Source organism: Cercospora beticola, chromosome 3 (genome assembly GCF_033473495.1).
Source record: "Cercospora beticola chromosome 3, complete sequence".
Classification (NCBI taxonomy): Eukaryota; Fungi; Ascomycota; class Dothideomycetes; order Mycosphaerellales; family Mycosphaerellaceae; genus Cercospora; species Cercospora beticola.
This window is the reverse complement of record NC_088937.1, coordinates 2799229-2810656: the sequence shown is the minus strand read 5'-3', so window position 1 is coordinate 2810656 and position 11428 is coordinate 2799229. Positions and strand designations below refer to the sequence as shown.

General features: G+C 52.1%; 5 protein-coding genes across 5 annotated transcripts; 4 read left to right on the top strand and 1 right to left on the bottom strand.

The window, feature by feature from the left end:
* Window positions 1-4: 4 nt before the first annotated feature.
* RRI1 (COP9 signalosome catalytic subunit rri1) lies at window positions 5-1109 on the top strand (the record flags this gene model as incomplete). The annotated part of the gene is made up of 2 exons (XM_023595981.2): window positions 5-29; window positions 85-1109. 2 exons carry the CDS (start codon window positions 5-7, stop codon window positions 1107-1109), a joined length of 1050 nt encoding a protein of 349 aa, XP_023457281.1.
* Window positions 1110-1412: 303 nt separating this feature from the next.
* Window positions 1413-2717, top strand: RHO25_005075 (uncharacterized protein; the record flags this gene model as incomplete). The annotated part of the gene is made up of 1 exon (XM_023595980.1): window positions 1413-2717. The coding sequence occupies one exon, from the start codon at window positions 1413-1415 to the stop codon at window positions 2715-2717; it is 1305 nt and encodes a 434-aa protein (XP_023457284.1).
* Window positions 2718-2957: 240 nt separating this feature from the next.
* RHO25_005074 (uncharacterized protein) lies at window positions 2958-6173 on the bottom strand (the record flags this gene model as incomplete). Its single annotated transcript, XM_023595979.2, has 2 exons — window positions 2958-4687; window positions 4865-6173. The coding sequence occupies 2 exons, from the start codon at window positions 6171-6173 to the stop codon at window positions 2958-2960; spliced, it is 3039 nt and encodes a 1012-aa protein (XP_023457283.1).
* An 884-nt stretch (window positions 6174-7057) lies between these two features.
* RHO25_005073 (uncharacterized protein) lies at window positions 7058-8560 on the top strand (the record flags this gene model as incomplete). Its single annotated transcript, XM_023595978.1, has 3 exons — window positions 7058-7152; window positions 7202-8087; window positions 8138-8560. The coding sequence occupies 3 exons, from the start codon at window positions 7058-7060 to the stop codon at window positions 8558-8560; spliced, it is 1404 nt and encodes a 467-aa protein (XP_023456513.1).
* Window positions 8561-9258: 698 nt separating this feature from the next.
* RHO25_005072 (uncharacterized protein) lies at window positions 9259-11337 on the top strand (the record flags this gene model as incomplete). The annotated part of the gene is made up of 7 exons (XM_023595977.1): window positions 9259-9545; window positions 9615-10081; window positions 10177-10596; window positions 10651-10772; window positions 10824-11049; window positions 11121-11240; window positions 11288-11337. 7 exons carry the CDS (start codon window positions 9259-9261, stop codon window positions 11335-11337), a joined length of 1692 nt encoding a protein of 563 aa, XP_023456514.1.
* Window positions 11338-11428: the final 91 nt, after the last annotated feature.

The window sequence follows — 11428 nt, the reverse complement described above, 5'->3', positions numbered from 1 at the left end:
CACCATGGACAGCACCGCCGCCGCCTTTGGTAAGCCATGACCTTGTGCACATCCAAAGTCGACAGCCCACTGACGCTTTCGCAGACACGGCCAATACTGTCAAGCTCATCGATCCCACCCGCGACGCCCTCTACAATTACGACTCGGCCGAGCAGAAGAAGATCAATGAAGCGAGGCCATGGCGTTCAGACCCGCATCACTTCAAACATGTGCGCATATCGTCAATGGCCCTGGTGAAGATGGTCATGCATGCACGATCAGGAGGCGACATTGAGGTCATGGGCCTGATGCTGGGCTATGTCGAGCACGAGACGTTCATCGTCACAGATGCGATGCGCCTGCCTGTAGAAGGGACAGAAACGCGGGTCAACGCGGGTGATGAGGCAAACGAGTACATTGTCAATTTCCTTGAGAAGTCGCGCGCGGCAGGGCAACAGGAGAACTCCGTGGGATGGTACCACAGCCATCCTGGGTACGGCTGCTGGCTTTCTGGTATCGACGTGACGACTCAATTCAACTACCAGACCTATACCGATCCATTCCTGGCAGTCGTCATCGATCCGCACCGGACGATCAGCTCGGGCAAGGTGGAGATCGGAGCTTTTCGAACATATCCGGAGGGCTACAAGCCGGAAGGTCAGGCGTCTTCTGCTGAGGGCATGGCTGCCGTACCCATGGCAAAAGCGCAGGATTTTGGCGCTCACGCAAACAGATACTATCCACTCGAGGTGACACACTTCAAGTCGACTCTCGACAATAAGCTGCTTGAGGCACTTTGGAACAAGTATTGGGTGCAGACCCTCTCATCGACACCTCTGGAGACCAACCACGACTATGTTACTAACCAGATCGCGGATTTGGCTGCAAAGACCAAGCAGATGCACGGAGGCACAAAGACATTCAACGCCTCCCTCGCGCCGTCTAAGAAGGGCAAGGGGGATGAGCAGATGGCAAAGTTGGTCAAGGCAGCTGAGAAGATTGCCAGTGAGGAGAAGATGGGCCTCATGGCTTCCGTTGTCAAGGAGGGTTTCTTTGCGGACAACGCGGTCCAGGTTGCTGAAGCCGCGGAAGTCGTCGAAGGTGGCGCAGATACCAAGATGGAAGAGTAGATGGCACTGCTCAGCTTGCCGATGCGCATGTTGCGCTACGCTCAACAGATATTGAGCGCATGACTTTACGAACGGTAGTGCAGTCTGTTGACTCTGCACTGAGCGAGTAGAATCTGTCAGTATGCACAAAGAGACTGCAGATTCCTACGCGCCTTTTAACATCAGTATGCTTTACATCTCTTTTCTTTTACAACCCTGCACCATGCATGGGGAGCTTCACAACCTTGCATGTGCAATCTCCTACTCGATCACTCTTTCGAGCTCAGTTGAGCATGTCGTTCTTACCACAGACAATAGCAGAAAATGGAGTGTACAGCGTCGAGTGCTGCTCGGCTCATGAAGTGGCTAGACAATGACAGTAATTCCAGCTCTGACAGCTCATCGAGTTGTGAAGTAGAAGACAACACAGTCGCTGGCCACTCGGACAAAGCGCAGAGCTTCGTGTCACCAGTAAAGCAGACCGAGCAAGCAGTTGAGATCATTGTAATCAGTTCTGGCGATGAAAGCTCTGACTTGGACGACGCAGGTGCAGCTGAGGCCAAAGTGAAGCGAACGGCATGTGAAAATGGCGCTAAAGCTGCAGCAACAATCGCGCCTTCCGTGAAGGAAATGAAACGGCGATGGGACGAATGCAAGCAGGTCATGCAGAAAGAGTCACTTGAAGAAGACGCACCTGCGGACCAACCAGCTATTGAAATTGACGGCATTCTGGCTGCGGCCATCGAAGAGTACTCCAAGCTGGAAGACGGCGATCATCAAGCCGGTCACGAGAGTCACGAAACGTGGATCGGAGAGGATCTAATCGAAGGCGGAGACGGAGATTCAGTGATTGAGAGGATGCCGCCAGAACTGGAGCCCGATCAACAGCGCGATCAAATTCTCACAGCACGCGAAGCAGGCACGCAATGGCTGCGATCCAACGAGTACGACGGCGATGTGGATTCTGAGCTTGGTACCAGCGAGGATGACAAGCACTTCGAAGCCAAGATTGATGGCAACCGCAAGGGGGTTGGACGACTGGTATCAATTGGGAAAGACGTGCAGTGTAGACGACCAGAGCAGCTCGAGCTGGAGAAGAGCAAATCGATGCTGGTGGCTGAGCCTCCTCTCCATCCTCACATCAAGAAATCAAAGAATCAGCAAGAGCTATCGCGAATCTCGCAAAAGCCATTCGGTAAAATCGAGGTGAAGGTAAAACAGCGAAAGCCACCAAGAATCTCGCAAAACCCTCTCGGCCAAATCGCAATCAAGACGAAGCTGAGAGAGGAATTAGTACCGGTTCAAGCGCTGAGCCCGTTCAAGAGCAAAGGCATTCTCAAAACTTCATCGGTCGCAAAGAAGTTTCGTGGACAGCATACACAAGACAGGACAGCAAAAGGTAGAATTTCCAAAAAGCAGCTCACGGCACTTGTCCCGAAGATGGAACTGTCAGGCAGGCAGCAGCTGCTCAACTCTCAAGTCAAGCTACGCAAAGGGAAGAGTATTGGACATCAAGACCGAAGCGTTCGAGCTACGGATTCCAATGGCAAGACGAAACTTGCACGTCGGAACAAACGCAGAAGGCAGAACAAGAGCAGAAAGAAAAGAGGCGCCTCAATTGAATCATAAAGGTGTGCTCTCGACGTTCCTCCAGCATGTCTACTGGACTTGTACGGAATGAGGCAACAACTTAAGACATGAGGCTGTACAGCACAAGACATGAGGCTGTACAGCACGTCTGCTGTTTCTCAGACATTAGCTACACTCCACCGCAACTTCTTGCCACGTACGCTATAAGTAGAACAATGTACAATGTCGCTGTCTTTTGATTCTCTCTGGCGATAAGAGCATCCAATAGATGCATGCCTCCTATCGCTTGATAGACAAGAACTTCTTGATGCGCGGCATGCTACCCCTGTCGCTAATGTGAAGTGGCGGCTCGGACTCATGACCTTCGCCTTCTTTCGCAGATTTCCGATTGCCCCCGTCACCCAGCTCATCTTGTTGCTCCTCCCTCTCGCCCTCAGTTTTCGGAGTATTCAGCATCGTTTTTATCGCAACGGGGATCTCTAGCCCACGCTCGATGAACCATTCGGCGCCCATTGCTTTCGCCCAGATATCATTGACGTAAAGGCCACTCTTACCACCACTTTTGTACACTACAATGGTCCCCAAGATTTGCATTTCCTTGTCCACCGCTTTGCACATATCGTAGACTGTGAGTGCGGCTGCGGCAGCAGCTGTGAGAGCTTCCATCTCAACACCAGTAGTTCCATAGCAGTCGACTCGTGCTTGAATGATGACCGAACCGTAGGGAGTCCCGGGCAGCCGCCGCCCAAGCCTGCCTTTGACAAGCTTCCTGCTCCTTTCGGGCAGTAGCTCAACCTCCACTTTGGTTATTCCAATAGGATGACACAACGGAATGATATCAGAAGTACGCTTCGCAGCCATAATTCCTGCAATGCGAGCCACACTGAGAACGTCGCCCTTCTTGTTATTGTTCTCTGCAATGAGACGCAATGGCTCATCATTACTGAACCGAACGCGGGAAGTGGCGATTGCAATGCGTTTAGTGCTCTGCTTGCCGCCGACGTCCACCATATGTGCTTCTCCGGTTGATGTGAGGTGGGTAAGGTTCTTGTTGGAGCCTGTCTTGCTCTTCTTGGAGCGGCTCGCCGCAGTAGAAGCTTGACTCGGCTCATTGTTCGAAGCTTTCTCAACTGCAGTGTTGTCCTTTGCAACGGCCCTGCGGTCGGAGTCTTTCGTGACACTCGGCTCGATAACGTCTGTAGCCGGTTCTCGATCGGCCGACGTTAATGACTTGTTTTCTGTATATAGACCCCATGGGTTCTGAGCACGCGAAGGCAATGTACCGGGGTCTTTCAACTCAGAAGCCTCGTGACTCCTCGTAATGCTCGGGTTTGGCGGAGTGGAGAACGGGTTTGTCCGTCTCAACCCTCCGGCACTGGCAGCAAAGTTTGCAGTACTATTATTGGGCTTCCTTGGCCCTCTTTGCCGTCTCTGAGTCGATCTGATCGCGCTGCCGGATGGCAGTCGTCTCGCTGCAATAAATCGTCGGCGAAATGCATCGCCAATTTCGGCAACAGTGTGCTCTCGTTGCGTGCCACTGATCGTTGATGTAGAGGTTGCGGTAATGCCAACACCTTCATTATCCGCCGAGACCTCGTCCACGGGTGATGTGCTGCTCTCTTGGGCTTTTTCCGTGGTACCTGTCACAGCGTCGCCACGGATCTCTGGCTCTTCGCGATTATCAGGAGTCTGGGATTCTGTGCTGCCTTCGGTCTGACGCTCCTGAGGACTGCTGTAGCGACCGCGCTTTGGCTGTTCGAAAAGTCCACTCAGGCTTTGAAAACGGAATGCGGTGGCTAGGCGGGTCGCCGGCTCAGATTTGTTCTCTTCAGTGGAAGTGCTATTTCCAGCGTCTGAATCGCTCTTTGAAGAGTAGGTACGCGCTTGTGACCCAAACGAAGCGGGCTGAATAATGTGCAGTGGCACCCGTGACCAGGGCGAAGTCCTTCGCTGTCTAATGGGGATGTGCTGGGAAGAATTGCCAAAGGATGTAGAAATTCCTGGCTTACCTATATGCTGTCAGCGACAGTGCTTTCCTACAACAGTAGTGACAAGACAGATATGTGTTCGCATGAGGCCGTAAGCTTCGTCGATTCTTCTCATCGTCAATCATATCCTGCTAAACCGCTGAATGTGACGCGAGCGACATCGAACATGCGAATAAGACTGAAGTTGAACCTACCCACCAATCAAAATCATGGGGCGGTTCTGCATGTTCTCAAGATCACCCATATCAGCATGCTTGGCAGCTTTCCGCTTGACTGCTGCGCCAATGACTTCAAGGAGCTGACGTTCCTTGGTCATCCATCCTTCTTCACCATCGAGAAGCAACTTTCCTCGCTCGGTATTCCTTCTGTCCAGCTCAATCTGTCGAATTGCTTCAAAGGCCTGCTCGTCCATTGGGTTTCCGGAATTGTCTGCCCGCAGGAGATCACGCAGACTGACTTCTGCATTTCCATGCAGACACACCTTCAGATTACCATCAGATGTGATGCGCAAACGATTGCAAGTGCCGCAAAAGTTGTGGGTCATGCTTGTGATGAAGCCCACGCGTCCCTTGAAACCAGGCACTTGCCACGTTTTTGACGTGTCATTCTTTGCATCTTGTAGACGCGAAAGTGTAGGGTATTGTACTTTGATCAAGTCCACCATTTCTGCATATGGCAACATCTTTTTCTGCGCCCATCGGTTGCCGCCGAAGGGCATGTACTCAATAAAGCGCACCTCCAGGTCCTGCTCCCGCGTCATCTCAACGAACTTGAGGATCTGATCGTCATTAATTCCTCGCATCGCAACACAGTTGATCTTGAGCTTGATGCCTGCCCCCAGCTTGTTCATCTCTTGCACGCGATCAATGCTCTTCATGACGGCGTTGAACCCGTTCCTTCGGGTGAGCAATGGAAATTGCAGTGGGTCCAGAGTGTCCAAGCTGATGTTCACACCAGTCAGGCCTGCCTCGACCATGTCATCGAGCTTGCGATGGAGCGAGATACCATTTGTAGTCAGAGCCAATTCTTTCAGCCCATTGCGGCGTAGACTGCCAATCTGCTGCATCAGAGGTACAATGTCCTTGCGCACTGTAGGTTCGCCTCCCGTCAAGCGGATCTTGTTAACACCTTGGTTGACAAAAAGTGCGCTCAAGTAGTAAATCTCGGGCGTAGTCAGGATTTCTCGGTCGGGCGACAGCTGAATGCCCTCGGAGGGCATGCAATATGTACATCGGAGATTACAACGCTCGGTCAAGGAGATGCGCAAGTAGTCGTGCTGGCGGTCGAAGTTGTCCGTGAGAAATTCCGAGAACGGCTTCGCGTCGCGGAGCTTTTCCTTTCGCGCGGGCTGGGAGGGCAGTGACGGCGCGAGGGGAGGTATTCGCTGGTCGACGGTGGGGAGCTCGCGGGAAACGGCGGCAGTAGCAATGGGCCGTCTATTCAGTCGAGTCCATTGCGCCCTCTGCACAGCTCTGGGCAGGGCGCGCGGCCAAGTTGTTGTCGCCATGGAAGGCGCCAAAAATCATCTACAAGGAAAGAGAAACATTGCTCGAGCGGTGCTTGAGACTCGGGCGGGGCGGAAAGAGGGCGGATCAAAGCATGACGGCAAGATGGTGAATGGCATCAAAACCATGGGTGGATGTTGTTCGCCTCTCGCCGGGAATGTCGCGCCAAGCGGAGAAGTCTCCTTTCGGACATTCGCAGCGAGCTGCCTTCACGTCTCCCCACCTGCTGACATATTCTGCTGTGTTATCGACTACATGATCGCCCACAGGGCGCACCAGTAACAAGAGCATCTGCCTTGCCCAGATCCCAGTACTCGAGCCATTGATACGACGTCTTAGCAAGGAGAAGAAACGCCGTCGGTATCAGATGCCGCGTCAATGGACACTTTTGTCTGGTCCTCGATCTCATGCAGAGGCTATACCACTCTGTCTCCGCCGACATTTGTGTATATCGACAAAGAAGTCCTGCTGTGTTTCGCGAACACAATCCTACCACACTTGAAGATGTTTGGCGGACTGGCCACAGCATACTCAAGGCGATCCCTTTCATCCGAATCTGCTGGTCGTGTTGTTGGGTTCAACGTCCACAGTGTCTCCTGCGGCTTCAAGTGTCTTCAAGTACACCTCGATCCAGACCTAAACAGCGCATGCCGAACAACTGTATGTATGTTTACTTACTGACACAGTACTGCTCTAGCTAGCTCTCAGTACTGTGGACCCTCCACGAGGAGCGAGACGAGGCTTCGGCAGCGGTGCACCGAACTCGCTTGCGGGGTCAATGGTAGACAACATCTAGCCGTTCATTTGGTAAACCTGTTGCTTCCTTTATGTCATTTTTAATTCTTAACATTTTGCGGTACGATCAGAATCATTCACTATTCTCACCATGACCAGCTTATCAACCAAGCTCGCCGAACGCCAGGCTGCTGGCAAGCCAATCCAGGTCGGACTGATTGGCGCTGGCAAGTTTGGCTCCATGTTGTGAGTAGAGCTTAATGACGAAATGACATAATGGCTAAACACAAGAAAGCATTTCTCAATCACACCGAACTCCTGGTATGCGACTAGCCGGCATCGCAGATTTGTCAGTCGAACGAGCTGTTGCCGCTTTGCAACGGACTGGTTTTCCCAACGATCGATTCGATGAGACTGCGTCCTTATCAGTCGAGGATGGCATCAAGGCAAACAAAGTCGCCATCACACAAGACTCTGCTGCTTTGATCGCAACACCCGGTATAGATGTCATTCTGGAGGTCACTGGTAGCCCAGCTGCTGGTATTCGGCATGCGTTGCTCTGCTGTGAGCATAAGAAGCATATTGTGATGATCAATGTGGAAGCGGACGTACTCGCTGGTCCTTTACTGGCACGCAAAGCACGCGAAGCCGGCATAATTTACAGCATGGCGTACGGAGACCAACCCGCCTTGATCGCCGAATTGGTGGACTGGGCTCGGACTGCCGGTTTCGATGTCGTGTGCGCAGGGAAGGGTACAAAACATCTGCCTCAATATCATCAGTCGACTCCAGACACAGTCTGGGATCATTATGGCTTTACCAAAGAGCAACTGGCATCGGGCGACTTCAACCCTCAAATGTTCAATAGCTTCCTCGACGGCACCAAGTCGGCATTGGAAATGGCTGCTGTGGCGAACGGATGTGATCTCACACCTCCTGACAACGGCTTGTTATTCCCACCTTGTGGTACTCACGATCTACCACACGTGCTGCGGCCCAAAGAAGACGGTGGCCTGCTTGATAAGAAGGGCACAGTCGAGGTGGTCTCCTGTCTAGAGACAGATGGTCGTGCAACCCACAACGATCTGCGCTGGGGAGTGTATGTGATCATTGAGGCACCTGGCGAGTATCAAAAAGAATGTTTCAAGCAGTACGGACTGCAGACTGACAGTACAGGCAAGGTATGTACACCGATATCTTTTGACTGTCTGCGTTCGCTGATGCTTCGCAGTATGCCGTCCAGTACAAACCGTACCATCTGATCGGGCTCGAATTGGGCATCTCAGTCGCCACAATCATGTGTCGAGGAGAGCCAACAGGTCAAACACGAACATGGGCGGGCGACGTAGTAGCAACTGCCAAACGCGACCTCAAAACAGGAGAGAAACTAGATGGCGAGGGAGGCTTTATGGTCTACGGACGACTGATCCCTGCCGAAGCTTCGATGAAAATCGAAGGACTGCCTATAGGGCTCGCTCACGGCATCGTTCTCAAAAACGATGTCAAGCAGGGACAAGGTCTGAGCTGGAACGATGTCGAATACAGCGATAAGACCCAAGCAGTCGGGATTCGGAGGGAGATGGAAGCGCTCTTCCGGGAAGAATTCCAACAACAGAGACGTGATACCGTCACGAACGGTACAAACGGGACATAGGCTGCCAGGTTTGTCATTCGACCTCAGACGCTTTGTAAGCTCAAATCGAGGAGTTACGCACGAGTTGCGGGTAAATATCACTAATCCCGTGAAGCTTGCCATGTCCGAACTAGGGCTTCCTTTGGCGGAGGTGACAAGACAGTCGACGCGATTGGTTGATTTTGGCAGACCATGTTGCAAAACAAAGTGATTGTGAGATGCAGGTCAACGGTCGTCCATCATTGCTATTAGTGACACCTATGTTGTGTCAATTGTGGCTCAATGTCTCGTGTAGGTAGGAGGTACGTGAAGCAGAGAGTATAATGATCGTCAACAAACTTCAACAGGTCCGGGATCAATCGTCAGAGCTCTGGTGCCGAAAGTCCCTGACCGACTGTGCGGAATGCTTCTCGGATTCTACTGTACGCATACGAGGCATTGTGATAGACTGCAGCATCGGAATTGCCAAGACCTAGAGCGCTGTGCGTCCAAGGCCCCCTAGACTTGTCTCAACATTTCACAGAGGTCAAAGTTGCAACGCATGGCAACCATGATTGCGAGCTGGAAATGGAATTTACAGAAGCCAGTCCAGTCAAAGCTTCCCCTAGAACCTAATATGCTCACCATGCAATGCAATGCGTATATATAACTGTACACGAGCACCCAACCATGACGGGAATCGTTTCTTCATAGCCTGACGCACAACTCAACCGCACGCCATGGCATTCTCCTTACAATCCCTTTCACTCCTAGCTTCGTTCACGCTGTTGCTCGGCTACCTTCTTTACCAGAAGCTACTGCCCAAGCCCATACCTGGCATTCCCTACAACAAGACCTCAGCGCGTCGTCTGCTCGGAGATGTTACCGATGCTTTGGCACATTACGCAGAGACCGGCGAGGTAATTTCTTTCTTGTGTAAACGATGTGTCGAATTGGACTCTCCTGTTGCACAAGTTTTCATGCGACCTTTTAGTAAACCATGGGTTGTACTAGTCGACGGCCGGGAGTGAGTCGCAGACAAGACCCTTATTCCGAAGGCGTAGGATTTACCGACAATTGGTTATTGTGGCACCAGAGCGCAAGACATTATGACCAGACGAACGCGCGAGTTTGACAGGTCGGACTTCTTTCGAGAATTATTCATCTCCCTCACGCCCGTAGAACAAGGGGTTCTTCCCACCAACGACCAATGGCGTTTCAATCGCAAGCTCATGGCCGATGCCATGAAACCCGAGTTCTTGAACAATGTGGCAGCCCACATGGTCCACGAAAACGTATTACACATGATCGCTCTGTGGAAAGAGAAGGCTAGGTTGGCGCAAGGCCGTCCATTCAGTGCATCCGAAGATCCTCAAATGTGTACTGTTGACACCATTTGGGCGGCGACCTTTGGATTCTCGCTCGAGACGAGCAAGACATATGCGGATCAGCTGGCCAAAATACAAAGTATTGATCTACCGCCAATCGACTCGGATGAGGTTGTGAAGATGCCTGCTGCGCAATTGCCAGAAATGTATCACCACGTGAAGCTGATAACCCAAAGTTCGGAGATAGCGATGACCAGTCCACTCGGCAGAAGACACCACTGTGAGCAGATCGACTCACTCCAGCAAGTTTCTACTGACTGTCGTGTCCAGAGTTCGCGGTAAACTTTTATCCTTCGATGCGCAAAGCGATCAGAGTCAGAGATAAAATGATCCGTGCCAGGATCGAGCAGGCCTGGAAACTCTACGAAAATGACCAGAGCGGGGAAGGAGAGGCGCGTATAAAGTGCGCACTGGATTTGATCGTCGAGCGAGAGACATCGCTTGCGAGGAAAGATGGACGGAAGCCTGATCGGCACTCTCAAGTGCTGTTCGAAGAATTGTGTGGTTTCCTAACTGCGGGATTTGAAACCACCTCCACGACGGTAACTTGGGGCCTGAAATACCTGACGAAGCACCAGGACGTGCAAGCTAAGCTGCGAGAGAGCTTGAAGCATGCGCATCAACAAGCCTGGGACGCGGGTCGTTCACCCTCTGCGGAAGAGATCGCGAAAATCGATTGTCCGTATCTGGGTACGTGCAAGGGTGGACTTGAGGAGCGGAAACCAGATTGCTGACAGGGAGCAGAGGCTTTCATAGACGAAGTCATGCGACACAGTGGCATAGTGTCCGGCAATATAAGAGTGGCGACTGTGGACGCGCCATTACTCGGGTATATCATTCCCAAGGGCGTGGACGTTTTTATGCCAGTAAGTGGGCCGTAAGTTATTCTCTCGGGGGCACTCCTAACTCTTGAGCAGACCATGGGACCGAGCATGCTCTCACCGGCCTTTCCTGTAGACGAGGAAAAACGCACCGCGACAAGCCGGGAATTCAAAGGCGATGCAGATCGATGGAACGAACGCAAGGACATGGCAGAGTTCCTCCCCACTCGTTGGCTAATCACCGACGAGAACGGCAAAGAGTCATTTGATAGACGGGCTGCTCCGTTACAGACCTTTGGCGCAGGCATCCGAGGATGCTATGGTAAGATCCAACTCGCAGCGAGCCCTGCTCTTCTTGCCGGCACATTTTTGCTGACAATGCGCCACTAATAGGAAAGCGACTTGCGTATCTCAAAATGCGGCAGATATACACTTTGATCGTCTGGCACTTTGAGCTTTTGCCTCTTCCAGAGACACTGGAGGATTTCAAAGGAAGAGACATCCTTACTCATGGTAGGTGAATGTGATCTCCGTTTGGCCAAATTTGCTGACATGCGTAGCTCCGCAGAATGTGAGGGTGAGATTGGCACCAGTGCATCCAACTCGATGAGCTTCCGGAGCTGGAAAGTGGTGTCGAGGCGTTCACACAGTCTCTGCCTTCGGTTCGAGGTTTAAGTGATTTGTACGATTTGATGGGCTCT